At 40.4% G+C, this 14550-nt stretch overlaps 1 protein-coding gene and 1 long non-coding RNA gene across 2 annotated transcripts; both read left to right on the top strand.

Annotated features, from left to right (window-relative positions):
• Positions 1-1970: 1970 nt before the first annotated feature.
• LOC121878005 lies at positions 1971-2316 on the top strand. The gene is made up of 3 exons (XR_006091079.1): positions 1971-2072; positions 2135-2176; positions 2238-2316. It is a non-coding gene; the product is annotated as an uncharacterized LOC121878005 (long non-coding RNA).
• Positions 2317-7547: 5231 nt separating this feature from the next.
• On the top strand, positions 7548-8027 carry LOC121878006 (uncharacterized protein DDB_G0271670-like). The gene has a single exon (XM_042383963.1). The coding sequence runs from the start codon at positions 7548-7550 to the stop codon at positions 8025-8027; it is 480 nt and encodes a 159-aa protein (XP_042239897.1).
• Positions 8028-14550: the final 6523 nt, after the last annotated feature.

Below are 14550 nucleotides of genomic sequence, written 5' to 3'. Positions count from 1 at the left end.
TAACATCCTTAGAAAGGTTCAACACAGTGACTAAGATGATTCTTGATTTATGTCATCTTGATTATCCAAATAAATTGAGGGCCTTGGGGTTAATAACCCTTCTGACAAGACACAACAAGGCATAACTCATAGACATTCAAACTCTTGAAAAGGATGGAAAACATGAATCTGGGTCATGTCACGCACCACCAAATTAATGGGACATGACTCTAAGCTTGGCAACTTATCATACAGAATAAAAATAACCCAAGACAAGACTATCAAGAACGATGGAAGGATCCTACATAGACCACTGGCCTCCTTTCCTCACCCTGACCACCTCCAGTGGGTGGCCATTAAGGCAAATAAAGTAAATATTTATTTATCATCCAAATTAAGTAATTTTGAGACAAGTTTCAGCAATAACTAATCTTCAGATTTGTTGTGTCACACCTTGTGTTACACAACTGTTTGTATGGTTTTACTTGACAACACAAACACCTTTACACTAAAACAGTCAAACATTTATACAAAACACACACACACTTTTAAACAAATACAAGTACCGTATATATATACAAACAAACTCTCTTCAATAAATGCACATGCACACAAACACATTTACATAAATGTCCACTTTTAGATGAATACACTATTGGAAATTTGTTTAATTAATTCAAGGTTCATAATTAATGCTAATTAGTGACATTTTGTCATTCTGAATCCAGATCCTTAATCAGTTTTTAAAACAGTACAGTACAGTACAGTACAGTACAGTACAGTACAGTACAGCACAGTACAGCGCCTCTGATTAATTTGAACCAAATCTACATCATGACCTCATGTGCCCAAACACAAGATAAGGGTAATACACTTAAATAATAAAGCTGCTCCATATTCTTGAAAAAATGTATTTAAATGTGAATTAAAACTAATGGGTAGAGTGCATTTAATGTTTTGAGTACTGTAGTACAGTACTGTACATTACTGCATGTAAACACAAGTACAGGTTGGGTATCCTAAATGCTTGGGGCTTTAAGGGTCTCGGATTTGGGATATTTTTGGAACATCTGTATACAGAACCTGTATAATGGGGTAGCTCACCCAGCAGGGATGGGCCCCAAGTCTATGCAAAAATTAATTTATATTTCATTTACAGTATATGGATATACAGTATATATTCTGCAGGTAGTTTTATGAAATATAATTTATTAATTTTGGGTATAAAATACTGTATATGATAAGCTGTACTACACTAAAGACCCAGAAAGGTAAGCAATCACTACCATCTGTTTGGCATCACCATGACGCCTGACTCTGAGGCACTAAGCAGCCTGTGTCTCACCCTTTTTCATAACACATACAGTACATACTTACCCTACTATAAATTATGATACATACCATATTCAGTGTACAGAATTATCTACCATAAATACAGTATAATGAAATAGACTTTCGGATTTCACAGCATTTCGGACTTGGTAATTTCAGATACGAGAAACCCAACCTGTAGTTGACTCAGCTGTACACCTAATAAGAACAACATGATGTGAATTAACAGTAGGTAAGTCTCACCTCCAACATGTCAGCAGTGTTTCATCAGTGGCGTCATATATGAGTCTGTCCCTCAGGTCAGTAGTGTTTCATCAGTGGCGTCATATACTGTCCCTCAGGTCAGCAGTGTTTCATCAGTGGTGTCATATACTGTCCCTCAGGTCAGCAGTGTTTCATCAGTGGCGTCATATACTGTCCCTCAGGTCAGCAGTGTTTCATCAGTGGTGTCATATACTGTCCCTCAGGTCAGCAGTGTTTCATCAGTGGCATCATATACTGTCCCTCAGGTCAGCAGTGTTTCATCAGTGGCGTCATATACATCCCTCAGGTCAGCAGTGTTTCATCAGTGGTATCCATATACTGTCCTCAGGTCAGCAGTGTTTCATCAGTGGCGTCATATACTGTCCCTCAGGTCAGCAGTGTTTCCATCAGTGGTGTCATATACTGTCCCTCAGGTCAGCAGTGTTTCATCAGTGGCATCATATACTGTCCCTCAGGTCAGCAGTGTTTCATCAGTGGCGTCATATACTGTCCCTCAGGTCAGCAGTGTTTCATCAGTGGTGTTCCTCAGGTCAGTGTGGCATCATATACTGTCCCTCAGGTCAGCAGTGTTTCATCAGTGGCATCATATACTGTCCCTCAGGTCAGCATCAGTGTCAGTCCCTCAGTAGTGTTTCATCAGTGGCGTCATATACTGTCCTCAGGTCAGCAGTGTTTCATCAGTGGTGTCATATACTGTCCCTCAGGTCAGCAGTGTTTCATCAGTGGCGTCATATACTGTCCCTCAGGTCAGCAGTGTTTCATCAGTGGCATCATATACGTCAGCAGTGTTGTTGGTCCTTGTAGATTCCTGGAAATACAACCAATAACTATATAATACACAACACTTATTATATTATAGGCTAGGCTTATTTAACCAATACCTGGCTGAATAACCACCAGTTATTTAACCAATATTTGGCTGAATAACCACAGGTTATTTGACCATTATCTGGCAGAATAACCACCAGTTACTTGACCAATATCTGGCTGAATAACCACCAGTTATTTGACCAATATCTGGCTGAATAATCACCAATTATTTGACCAATATCTGGTTGAATAACCACCAGTTATTTGACCAATATCTGGCTGAACAACCACTGGTTATTTGACCAACAAAATTTAATTTTTACCATAAATATCGAGTCAAAAATTCTTGAATGTTGGTGCAAAAATTTTGGTATCGGTACAGCCCCAGTGCAAACATTTTATATATATATTTATATATATATATATATATATATATATATATATATATATATATATATATATATATATATATATATATATATTTTTTTTTTACGGGGATTGGCTCACCCGGGCACAGGTCAAACGACCCACAACGGAAAGAAATTGAAAATATAGAAAAAAAGGTTATACTGTATTAATCTACAGTACACCACGAAGATGCCGGAAAACCAGCTTTTTAAAGTAAGACAGATTGTAAGAGCATGGAAACACAGAAGAAGGCAGAGCATTCCACAGTCTGACTATGTGAGGAAAGAAGGAGGTACTATAACGGGTTATTCTCGTGTGACCGACATCCACAGAGAAATGGTGGGCACTGCGGGCAAGACGAGTGTTACGAACCCACGGCCTTGCCGGCGGTACACAGGATGCCAAATCCACTGAACATTGCCCGTTAAAGTACCTGTAAAAGAGAGAGAGAGTGAAGCAACACTGCGGCGAAGAGAAAGGGGAGATAGATTGTCGACTAAAGGAGGAGAGTTAATAAGACGAAATGCCTTTGATTCCACCCTATCTAATAGTTGGACAGAAGAAGAGCCACCCCAGATATGAGAGCAGTACTCCAAGTTAGGAATACCATAGATGTATTCAAGCTTCCCTTGTGACCTAAATGCTAAAAATAAGAATTGACTCTCTGACAAAACATCAAAAATAAAAAAATAAAAAAACTTTTTCCTTTGGCATCGGTATCGTAAGGTAAGCTTTTTGGAGCTACTATAGAGTGCGGTCTACAAGATATTTAGGTAAAGTTAAGTTAGGTTAGACTAGACACAGGAACCTTGAGTATAGAGACAGGTTAAAGCATCTTAATTTGCACTCCCTTGAGAGACGTAGAGCGAGGGGCGACCTGATAGAGGTGTATAAGTGGAAGGCAGGGCTAAACAAAGGGGACATTACAAAGGTACTCAAATTATCCAACCAGGAGCGAACTCGTAACAATGGTTTTAAATTAGACAAATTTAGATTTAGGCGTGAAATAGGTAAACACTGGTTTGGAAACAGAGTAGTGGATGAATGGAACAAGTTACCAAATATCATCATTAACTCGAATACGCTGAATTGCTTCAAACATAGGTTGGATGCTCATATGAGCAATAGGGGTTGGGTGTAAACGGGACTGCCCAGTATGGGCCAATAGGCCCGCTGCAGTTTCCTCCATTCTTATGTTCTTATGTTATCTCTGTAGACTGCACACTATAGCAGCACCAGCTTTTTATAGTAGGTATTAGTCCAGGGAAATTAGAAAATTTTTATGCCAAATGTTGAAATAATTCATAATGAAATGATACTTGGTAGAACTAGTCAGAATATGTTCCTAAACAGCATACTAAACATCCTGACCGATCACTGTTGTTGCTAGTGTACCATAGGTGGGTAAATTTTTCTTGTAGCTCCGTTCACTTGTAGCAAGTTAAAAATATGTTTTTCTAGTGTATTTGTGTGTGCTGAGACCGAATATGACCTTCCTTTTTGGCGGAAATTAGCCATTTTTTTTTTTTTTTTCGTTTGACGTTTTCCGAGAAAAAAAAGTGCCTAAGCGACTAACAAATACACAATAAAACAAGAAAAACAATAACCAAGCCTAACCTAACCTGACCTAATTTAACTGACTCTCACCGTATGATGGAATCACCTATTTCTTACCTTATTGGCGTGGTTCTTGTTCGTCGTTGGATTCTGGGATTCTTACACAACGCCACATATGTTGGTCTTTGCAATATTTACATTCAGTCGTGCTTTTAGTACACTTTACTGAGGTTGGAAGAACACCATGCGACCGAAAAATGCTATAGTTTCTACGTTATTTTTTTTCCAAAAACTCGCAATCAGCTCCACATACTTTGTGACACCCATCGCAGACTTCCATGGTCGGAACTGAACTTGAATTTCAAAATATGAGACCAAAAATAAAACTCGATTTTGATTGGGCCAAATATACTCTGAATTAGCAAAAACGTTTTTGATTGGCCGCATGACATGTACGGATACGCATGCGCGTCACGATTTATGAAGGAGAAGCGAGACACACTCGGTGTTAAGTGAGAGGCAGACGATAATGGCGCGATGTTAATGGAAGAAAATAGAATTTTTTTTGGAAAAGCTAGTTCTGTTATTATACATTTCGCCAGTAATGTAATAGATGAAAATTATATTATAATTAGACGTCTTATTCGAATATGATAATAGATTAGTGGTAGGAATGAACAGAGCTACTAGAAAATAATACCCAAAGATGTTAGCAGACGGTTAACAACAGAAGAAGTTGTTTGATTTCGTTCATTGTTTCCACAGATGTTCTTTGGATGATAAGTATATAATAAACATGATACAACAATGTATAGAACCTAACCTAACCAACCTTACCTAACTTCCTAGCTGGGGCAGGGAAAGAATTAACTTTGACATCTGCTACCAATGAAAGCAACTATCTTGAAATGGCACATGAGAGTACGATTGGTTGTTGCAGTGAAACACAGTGTACAGTATTTCTTCTTCACTGTCAGTTCTGGTGAACACTTCCACGTCTTGCCAACTTTTCCTACACAAGCAATAGATAACTTGTGATATGGTACTGAACACAACACGGTAAGGACGGCATTGAAAAACAGGGGATTCTTAGGAATTTTATTTTTCCAATCAATAATTTAGACAAACCTAAGACGCTTCTCTTCTACGACGTTTCCCTCACAAACGTCTTATAAAATTATGACGTCACAGTGAAGTGTCTTAGGCTTGTCTAACTATTGACCGCGAAGATAAACTCCTAAGATTCCCTGTTGTCTGAAAGCAATAATTTACCAATGAATCTCCACCTCATAATATGATGGACAACAGATATATGGCTGCGTATCATGAATTTTGATATAAAGGATGATACAATGTCATCACCTGTGACTGGCGACCCAACACAAGACTAAATTAACCATTAATTACACTTTAACTCTGGTTAATAATATACCAACAACTACTCTGTATTATTAACGTTATATAAATTATATAATATTATTAATAAATGTCTTACCGACGCCACAGGAGGTTATTTCCGGGACTGTCAAGTTGTAACATTCAGATCAAACGTCCGCCATTTTAATTCTCTGTCCCAACCCTCGCAGCAAGTCAAACATATTGTTCATCCTTTTATATCCTCAACCTGGATCATTTACATGTACAGTACTTTATATCTATAAAGACAAAAAATATAATCGTGAGAAAATGATTTGTTTTTATTTATTAGTATAGTTTTATACCTGCAATATTCATGTTATTGTTTGACAACGAAGTCATATCTGTCCGAACACCTTCAGCCACGACCAACAGTACAATAATCAAGATTTTTTTAATAGTTACCGCTTTGTCTCCCAATTAAAATGCCTTATAAATATTGTCCAAGCATCTCTACACGCGTCCAACCAGATGTATGAACGAGATTAATGACAGAGACACAGTACACTGGTTATGTAGCATCATAACCACCCGGGCCGGGCTGGCAGAGCGGCTAGACAATATGTCACAGAGTATCTGTGAGATAATGTCTTCATAGATATAAAATATTTTACAAATACTGTATAAATAAATATAATTATTATAACCTAACCGCCCCCCTCCAGTGTGTAAACCTCTATCCTAACCTAACAAGGCAAGACTATACTCTAAATGGCCTCTGAAATTGATAAAATATTACGTGAAATGTCACCAGTGCTCTCAGCTGATGTGTTGTGGTGGACAGCTGGGCGTTGATGTTGTTATGATTACCACAAACACTGCTCTAAAATATTTATCTTTGTATAAACTATTTATTTATACCTTTTATCTATAAAAAAATCTAAAGTAATAATTATTTTAAAGGTAGGTTAGATTAGGTCCAGACTCCACCTGAAGAATCGTCACCTCAGATTGTCTCACCTGAAGAATCGTGACCTCAGATTGTCTCACCTGGCTAACTAACTGTAGAGACTAACAATATATTTACCATAACAATCAGTAGGACACAGGCCGTAACTCCACCATCTCTCACGACAACAACTCAAGTGATTGATGAATTAAAATTGTTAGAAGGGAAAGTCAGGACCCTTGATATATGTTATGTACAACCATAATACTTATCTGGCAACTAATTTAAAGCCACATAGAAAACAAATCTTCATTATATTACCATAGAGAACGCAATAATTTTAACGTTTTAATGGGTAACTAATAAAGTTTATCTAATTCCTCTAAATCATTGTATTCCTCGTTGGTTTAGCACGTAAAGAAAATGTTTATTAGGAGACAACACTAAGGTGAAGTTAACAGCAACAATCATTAAAAAGATAAAAATAATTGTAATACGTTAGTGGTAATAATTAATATATGATAAGTGAATGTAAACAAATGGAATTATGGAAACGGTATAAAAAGTAAAGTATATCCCAAGCGACCATTAAAACTGACCAAATTCAACTTAACCTAACCTTACCTAACCTAACCTTACCTAACCTAACCTTACCTAACCTAACCTAACCTATATAATAAAGTTTGCTTATATTTTTTATTACTACACGAAATATTTTACTAAAAACTGAATTGTTGATGGCCTAGTGTGTGTGGCCCTCAATTATCTCAAAGGGCCGCATGAGTGGCCCTCCACACACACCTCTGAACCTTTAAGCCTTCACCTTAACCAACAGTATATATACACTGACCAGTCTGATAGTGTTGACTCAAGTCTATATGGCCTCGTGCCGATGGTGACGCGACAGTATCTGATTGGTCTTCCCATTGTGATGTTTGGAGCAGGTGATTGGCCGTCTTCATCTACCTCGGAATTTACGGCAGGTGATTGGTCGTCTTCATCTACCTCGGAATTTACGGCAGGTGATTGGTCGTCTTCATCTACCTCGGAATTTACGGCAGGTGATTGGTCGTCTTCATCTACCTCGGAATTTACGGCAGGTGATTGGTTGTCTTCATCTACCTCGGAGTTTACGGCAGGTGATTGGCCGTCTTCATCTACCTCGGAATTTACGGCAGGTGATTGGTCGTCTTCATCTACCTCGGAATTTACGGCAGGTGATTGGTCGTCTTCATCTACCTCGGAATTTACGGCAGGTGATTGGTCGTCTTCATCTACCTCGGAATTTACGGCAGGTGATTGGTTGTCTTCATCTACCTCGGAGTTTACGGCAGGTGATTGGTCTTTTTCCGTGAACAGTATGGATTTCTAGAAGGTGATTGGTCGTGCCCCAGGACCATAGCACTGTCTTTCCCGGATTCACGTAAGTCACGTTTCAGGTTGATGAAGCCTCGGGCCGCCGTCCTTGTTGACACAGCTGATGAGAATGTTTTGGATCACCTGAAAATTAGACACCCGAGTTTATTTCATTTAAGGACTAAACAACTGAACCTAACATATCGCTAACATAACCGAGTATAACTTAACCTAACCTAATATAATATAGCCCAATCTAAACTGACCTAACGTTAATCAAACCCAACGCTAACCTTACCTAACCTAACCAAACCAAACAGAATGCTAACCTAATCTAACGTTATGGTGGTTAACCTTGTGGTGAAATATTTACCACACACACGACTAGCGTTCTTCAAGGCAGTGATGGCCTGTATAAAGCTGCGTGACAGTCTCCCTCAATACGCACTAATGTATATTTTACGCCAGCGACAAGACGAAAGCGTATCATTATTGATCACTCCGCGCAAAGGTGGTCATTACTGGAACAATGACGATTTTAAGGAATATCTATATGTCTATCTATCTATCTAACAATCTCTGTGCGTGGTTATCCTATAACATGTAAACATAAGACCTATGACACCCATCTCGTATCCAACCAAGTGTGTCTCATGTTTAACTGACATTAATTTCCCCAAAACACAACGAGCCTAATTTAATCAGACGTCTGGGGTGTTTACAACTTTACTTGTATCATTACGAATCATATTTTGTGTTTTAAAAGATCTTAGATGCCAGATGAGGTTTTATGACGGTTCTTATTATTGTTGAGGTATATAGTGGGTTTTTTAATAGCAAATGAAGTGTTTCCCCGTCTGGAGTACTGTCACTCCGTCTGGTCCCCGATATATGCTAGAGACTGGCAATTGATTGAAACTGTCCAAAGGAGGGCCAGACTGGTGCCTGCAGTAAGGCACCTCAGGTACCCAGAGAGATTACAATGCCTGCAGATGTCTAGCTTATACTACAAACGGGCAAGGGGGGAAGGACCTAATCGAAGTGTATAAACATCTCAGGGGGCACTACCCAGTCGAGTGTCCTTACTTGGAGCTGGTGGAGGCTCGCCCCACAAGGGGTCACAGCTCAAGGTTGAAGAAGCCACAAGTCCAGAAAACTGTGAGGGAAAACTTTTTCGGAGTGAGAGTTGTGAACTCTTGGAACAATCTACCAGAGAGTGTTGTGACGGCACCGAGTGTGAGCTCTTTCAAGACCAGACTTGACCAACACTGGAGCAGGTTCAGGTACATTCAGGAGCCGGTGCATGCCCAGTACTTGCCAACAGTGCGTAACAGAGACGTGATCAACCGCCCAAGCGACTAACAAGCCGATCAGTGGTGAAGAGGATAAAAGTAAAAGTAAAAGCTTTAGATGCGTATTAAGGTATGATAGGTAATTAGGACTGGTAAGTGAAATATGAAGAGTGGTTACCGTGGAGTTTGTTGACTTAGATACTTTTGGGGGGATAAATGACAGTGAATAACTACATCTAATCTAATCTAACCTAACCTAACCTACCTTAACCTAACCTAATACCCGTAGATAGCGTTAGGGTGGTGGTTAATCATCAAAATTCACTAAATAAACTGGGGTGTCTAATCTTCAAATGATACGATTTATATGCATATTAACTAAGCTATTAAAAAATCGTAATAAATATTATACCAACTTATCGATGGTTGAATAATGACAAAATAAAAAAATAAACACTAATTGATCTGCCTTGCTTGGTCTGGTGCGCTAACTGCTGAAATAATTAACTTTTACCAGATGTTATAAATCGTATGTTAAATGGACGACACTACCACCATACGACAACCCATGTGTGTGTGTGTGTGTGTGTGTGTGTGTGTGTGTGTGTGTGTGTGTGTTTCTGGTTATCCATCAATAAGTATAATACGGAGGGAGGGTCGGGCCAGTGTTTGTCCCGTTGGAACTCAGTCGCCGTGTGGCAGCTCTCACGCACGTTCATCGCTGTTTACACCCGGAAAACTAACATCACCTAACGTACATACAAACGAATCATTTAATCTGTGTATACAAGACTAAAATAATTATAAAACATAACACTCGTGAATTTTGTTTAGGTTTTAAATACAAGTCCAAGATTGTGAGTAAAAGAAGAGGAAGAATTTGCCAAGTCGTCATAGTAACTTCGCAACAGGCGCATCTCACCTCACCTATCATGATGGTCGGTATATTTCCTCTTCTCAACTAAATATATATGAAAACTTATCATAATATATCGTAATTAGAAGCAATATCTACAATTTCCCTCATAAAACAACAATGAATAGTCAGATGCAATTGTTGAGGTATTGTTATTGTTGTTGTTGTGGTATTGTTATTGTTGTTGTTGTGGTATTGTTATTGTTGTTGTTGTGGTATTGTTATTGTTATTGTTGTGGTATTGTTATTGTTATTGTTGTGAGTGGTATTGTTATTGTTATTGTTTGTGGTATTGTTATTATTATTATTTGTGGTATTGTTATTGTACCGTACATGTGAACCTCTTCAAAGTCACCAAACACTGTAGGACACACACACACACACACACAATTCTGGGTTTCTGTGTGTGCCATGATCTTGTATTATTGTGTGTGTGTGTGTGTGTGTGAGATATACAGGTGGTTATTAAGGTACACACAAACACACACACAGCACAGGTTAGTGTTCACGTTCCTGGTAAGATAATCAATACTGTTTAGAGATATTCACTTAGCTGGCCTCACACACACACTGTACACACACACACACACACACACACACACACACACACACACACACACACACACACTTACATAACTACCTAAATTTCACTGAGACTCTACCTTAACTAGAGATACGTTCACTTAGTATCAGTTTCGAAGCAATATTAAGATACACCTGAAGATTAGACACCCTGCCTTATTTCATCTTGGGATTGGTTAGATTACGTTGTTATGTTAGGTTAGGTTAGAGTTATGTTAGGTTTTGGTTAGATTACGTTGTTAGGTTAGGTTAGGTTATGTTAGGTAAGGGTATCCATCATTCATATACATTAATCATTTTATTATGTATACACACTAAACTGTATAGGTGTATGCGTGTGTATAAATGCAGGAGTGATTTGTGTATATTAACGTGTACTTTAAACATGTTATACACTGCTCATATACAGGTATTAAATATACATACAGTATTATATGTATATAGTGGTATACTGAAAATACATAGGGCAATATTATACATAGCTTAAGGTAAACTGAAAATACATATACATTGATTTATGTATAACCGAGGAAGTTTTTGGCGTGAAGTTTGGATAACATTATGGCGGTGAACATACATACATACATACATACATACATACATACATACATACACTCATACATACATACACTCATACATACATACACTCATACATACATACACTCATACATACATACACTCATATATACATACACTCATACATACATACACTCATACATACATACACTCATACAAACTAGCACACCAACATATTTTACTCATACAAACTTACATACATACTTATACTCATACATACATACATACATACATACATACATACATACATACATACTGTACATACATACATTGATACATACACTCTCTGGACAAACTATACCTGTGAATAACCAGACCATGTGGCGTGAAATCGATGGTTGGTGAGAGTATACTGGTCTGAGAGAGAGAGAGAGAGAGAGAGAGAGAGAGAGAGAGAGAGAGAGAGAGAGAGAGAGAGAGAGAGAGAGAGAGAGAGAGAGAGGGGGGGTCACCACCAGGCCAATAGTCACACACTACACCACTTATAATTGTGGTTATGGTCGTAAATTGTAAAGTAAGTTCTGTAAGTGTTTCTATAGTGGAGCGTGCAAGGTGTAGTGAGGATGAGAGGGAGGGGTAGGGTGGGTGAGGGGGAGGTTGTGGTGGTGAGGGGGAGGGAGGGGTTGTGGTGGTGAGGGGAGGAAGGGGTTGTGGTGGTGAGGGGAGGAAGGGGGTGGTGGTGAGGGGGAGGAAGGGGGGTGGTGGTGAGGGGAGAAGGGGTGGTGAGGGTGAAGGGGTTGTGGTGGTGGAGGTAGTGGGGTTGTGTGTGTGTGTGTGAGAGAGAGAAAGAGTGTGTGGTTCAATCACATCGATTACCCGACCACTCTGCCTGAAATGTTCCCCCGACTACCACTCATGCCGGTGAGATATATTATTAGATAGATAGATAGATAGATAGATAGATAGATAAAAGTCTCCAAAACTGCGCCACCAACAACCACGTCACCATCAACCATACTAAGACCATGGTTATGCACATCAACCTCTCCTCTGACCTTGTCCCGCCTCCTCCACATTTTAGGCCCCAACACACTCCAGGTTGTAGATCACACTAAGCTCCTCGGCGTCACTATACATAAACTAAATTGGAAACCACACGTCAGTGAAGTTGTCAAATCCTCCAGTTTCCGTCTCCACCTCCTCCGCGAGTCAAGTCCCTCGGAGTTCCTGCACCCGAGCTCCTCAGTGGTTTACACAACATTCATACTTCCCAAGCTCACCTATGCCTCCCCCACCTGGTCTTCCTCCCTAAATGCCACACAACGTAAACACCTAGAAAAAGTGCAAAAGAGGGCATGCAAGATTATTCTCTCCCCTTCCTACTCCACATATCAAGAAGCGCTCAACACACTGACCCTTTCGACTCTCACTGACCATCACCACGACCTCATCTGTAAACTTGGTGAGAAATTTCTGCACCATCCTCGACACCGGCTCCTACTACCACCCGAGATCCCTCGTCCGTGAATTGCTGTTCGACACCACAACAGCATCCAGCCCAACCACGTACTGATCGCTATAAGAACATCCCAGTCCCAACCATTGTAAAAATCAACAACTTGTACTGTACTTGATCTATGTGTTCAACTCCTCAGCCAATCTCACTTTTGTACTGTAGCTGTGCTGAAATTTTCTGCTTAATGACCCCTCTCCCATCATATTTGTACCCCTAATGTCATCTGTATATTGTCCATCAAGTGACCCACGGTATAATTATTGAACTTTTATCATCTCCGTTTAGTGTATATTTTCGGCCTTTATGTAGCCATGTTCTTTCAATAACCCATTAATTATTATTATTAACCTAACCTTGCCCACACCAACCTTGCCCACACTAACCCTCCAAAACTAACCTTGCCCACAACCTTGTCCACACTAACCTAACCTTGCCCACACTAACCTTGTCCACACTAACCTAACCTTGCCCACACAAACCTTGCCCACACTAACCTTGTCCACACTAACCCTGTCCACACTAACCCCAACCTTGCCCACACCAACCTTGTCCACACTAACCCAACCTTGCCCACACCAACCTTGTCCACACTAACCCAACCTTGCCACACTAACCTTGTCCACACTAACCCAACCTTGCCCACACAAACCTTGCCCACACTAACCTCGCCCACACTAACCCTTGCCCACACCAACCTTGTCCACACTAACCTAACCTTGCCCACACCAACCTTGTCCACACTAACCTAACCTTGCCTCACACAAACCTTGCCCACACTAACCTTGTCCACACTAACCTTGTCCACACACTAACCTAACCTTGCCCACACTAACCTTGTCCACACCAACCCAACCTTGCCCACACCAACCTTGTCCACACTAACCTAACCTTGCCCACACTAACCTTGTCCACACTAACCCAACCTTGCCCACACAAACCTTGCCCACACTAACCTTGCCCACACAAACCTTCCCACACAAACCTCGCCCACACTAACCTTGCCCACACCAACCTCGCCCACACTAACCTAACCTAATCCCTGGTAACGTTACGGTGTTTAATCCTCAGGTGATCCTAAGTTACTCTAGTGGTCATATTTATACAGGTAAACAGTAGAGCCAATTAATTACCTGGATAATTAATGAGATGGACCTAATAATCACCCATCTAACTAATTAACCTATCAATAGCTTAATTAATCTCCCATTGATATATAATTAAAGATGAGAGAATAATTATTGAAATATTAATGGTTGAAACTAGGAAAGGGTAACCACCACTACCACCACCACCACTACCACCACTACTACCACCACCACCACCACCACCACCACCACCACCACCACCACCACCACACCACCACCACACCACACCACCACCACCACACCACTCCACCACCACCACCACACCACCACTACCACCACCACCACCACCACTACCAACATATACCACCACCACCACACCACACACCACCACCCACCCATACCACCACACCACCACCACCACACCACACCACCACTACCACCACCACCACCACCACCACCACTACCCACCCACCACTAACACCACCACCACCACTACTACCACCACCCACCACCACCACCACCACCACCACCACCACCACCACCACCACTACTACCACACTACCACCACCACCACCACCACCACACTACCACCACCACCACCACACCACCACCACACCACCACCACCACCACC

This window comes from Homarus americanus, unplaced genomic scaffold (genome assembly GCF_018991925.1).
Source record: "Homarus americanus isolate GMGI-L3 unplaced genomic scaffold, GMGI_Hamer_2.0 scaffold29446, whole genome shotgun sequence".
In the NCBI taxonomy this organism is placed as follows: Eukaryota; Metazoa; Arthropoda; class Malacostraca; order Decapoda; family Nephropidae; genus Homarus; species Homarus americanus.
The sequence above is the reverse complement of the archived record's forward strand: the minus strand, read 5'-3'. Positions and strand labels throughout refer to the sequence as shown.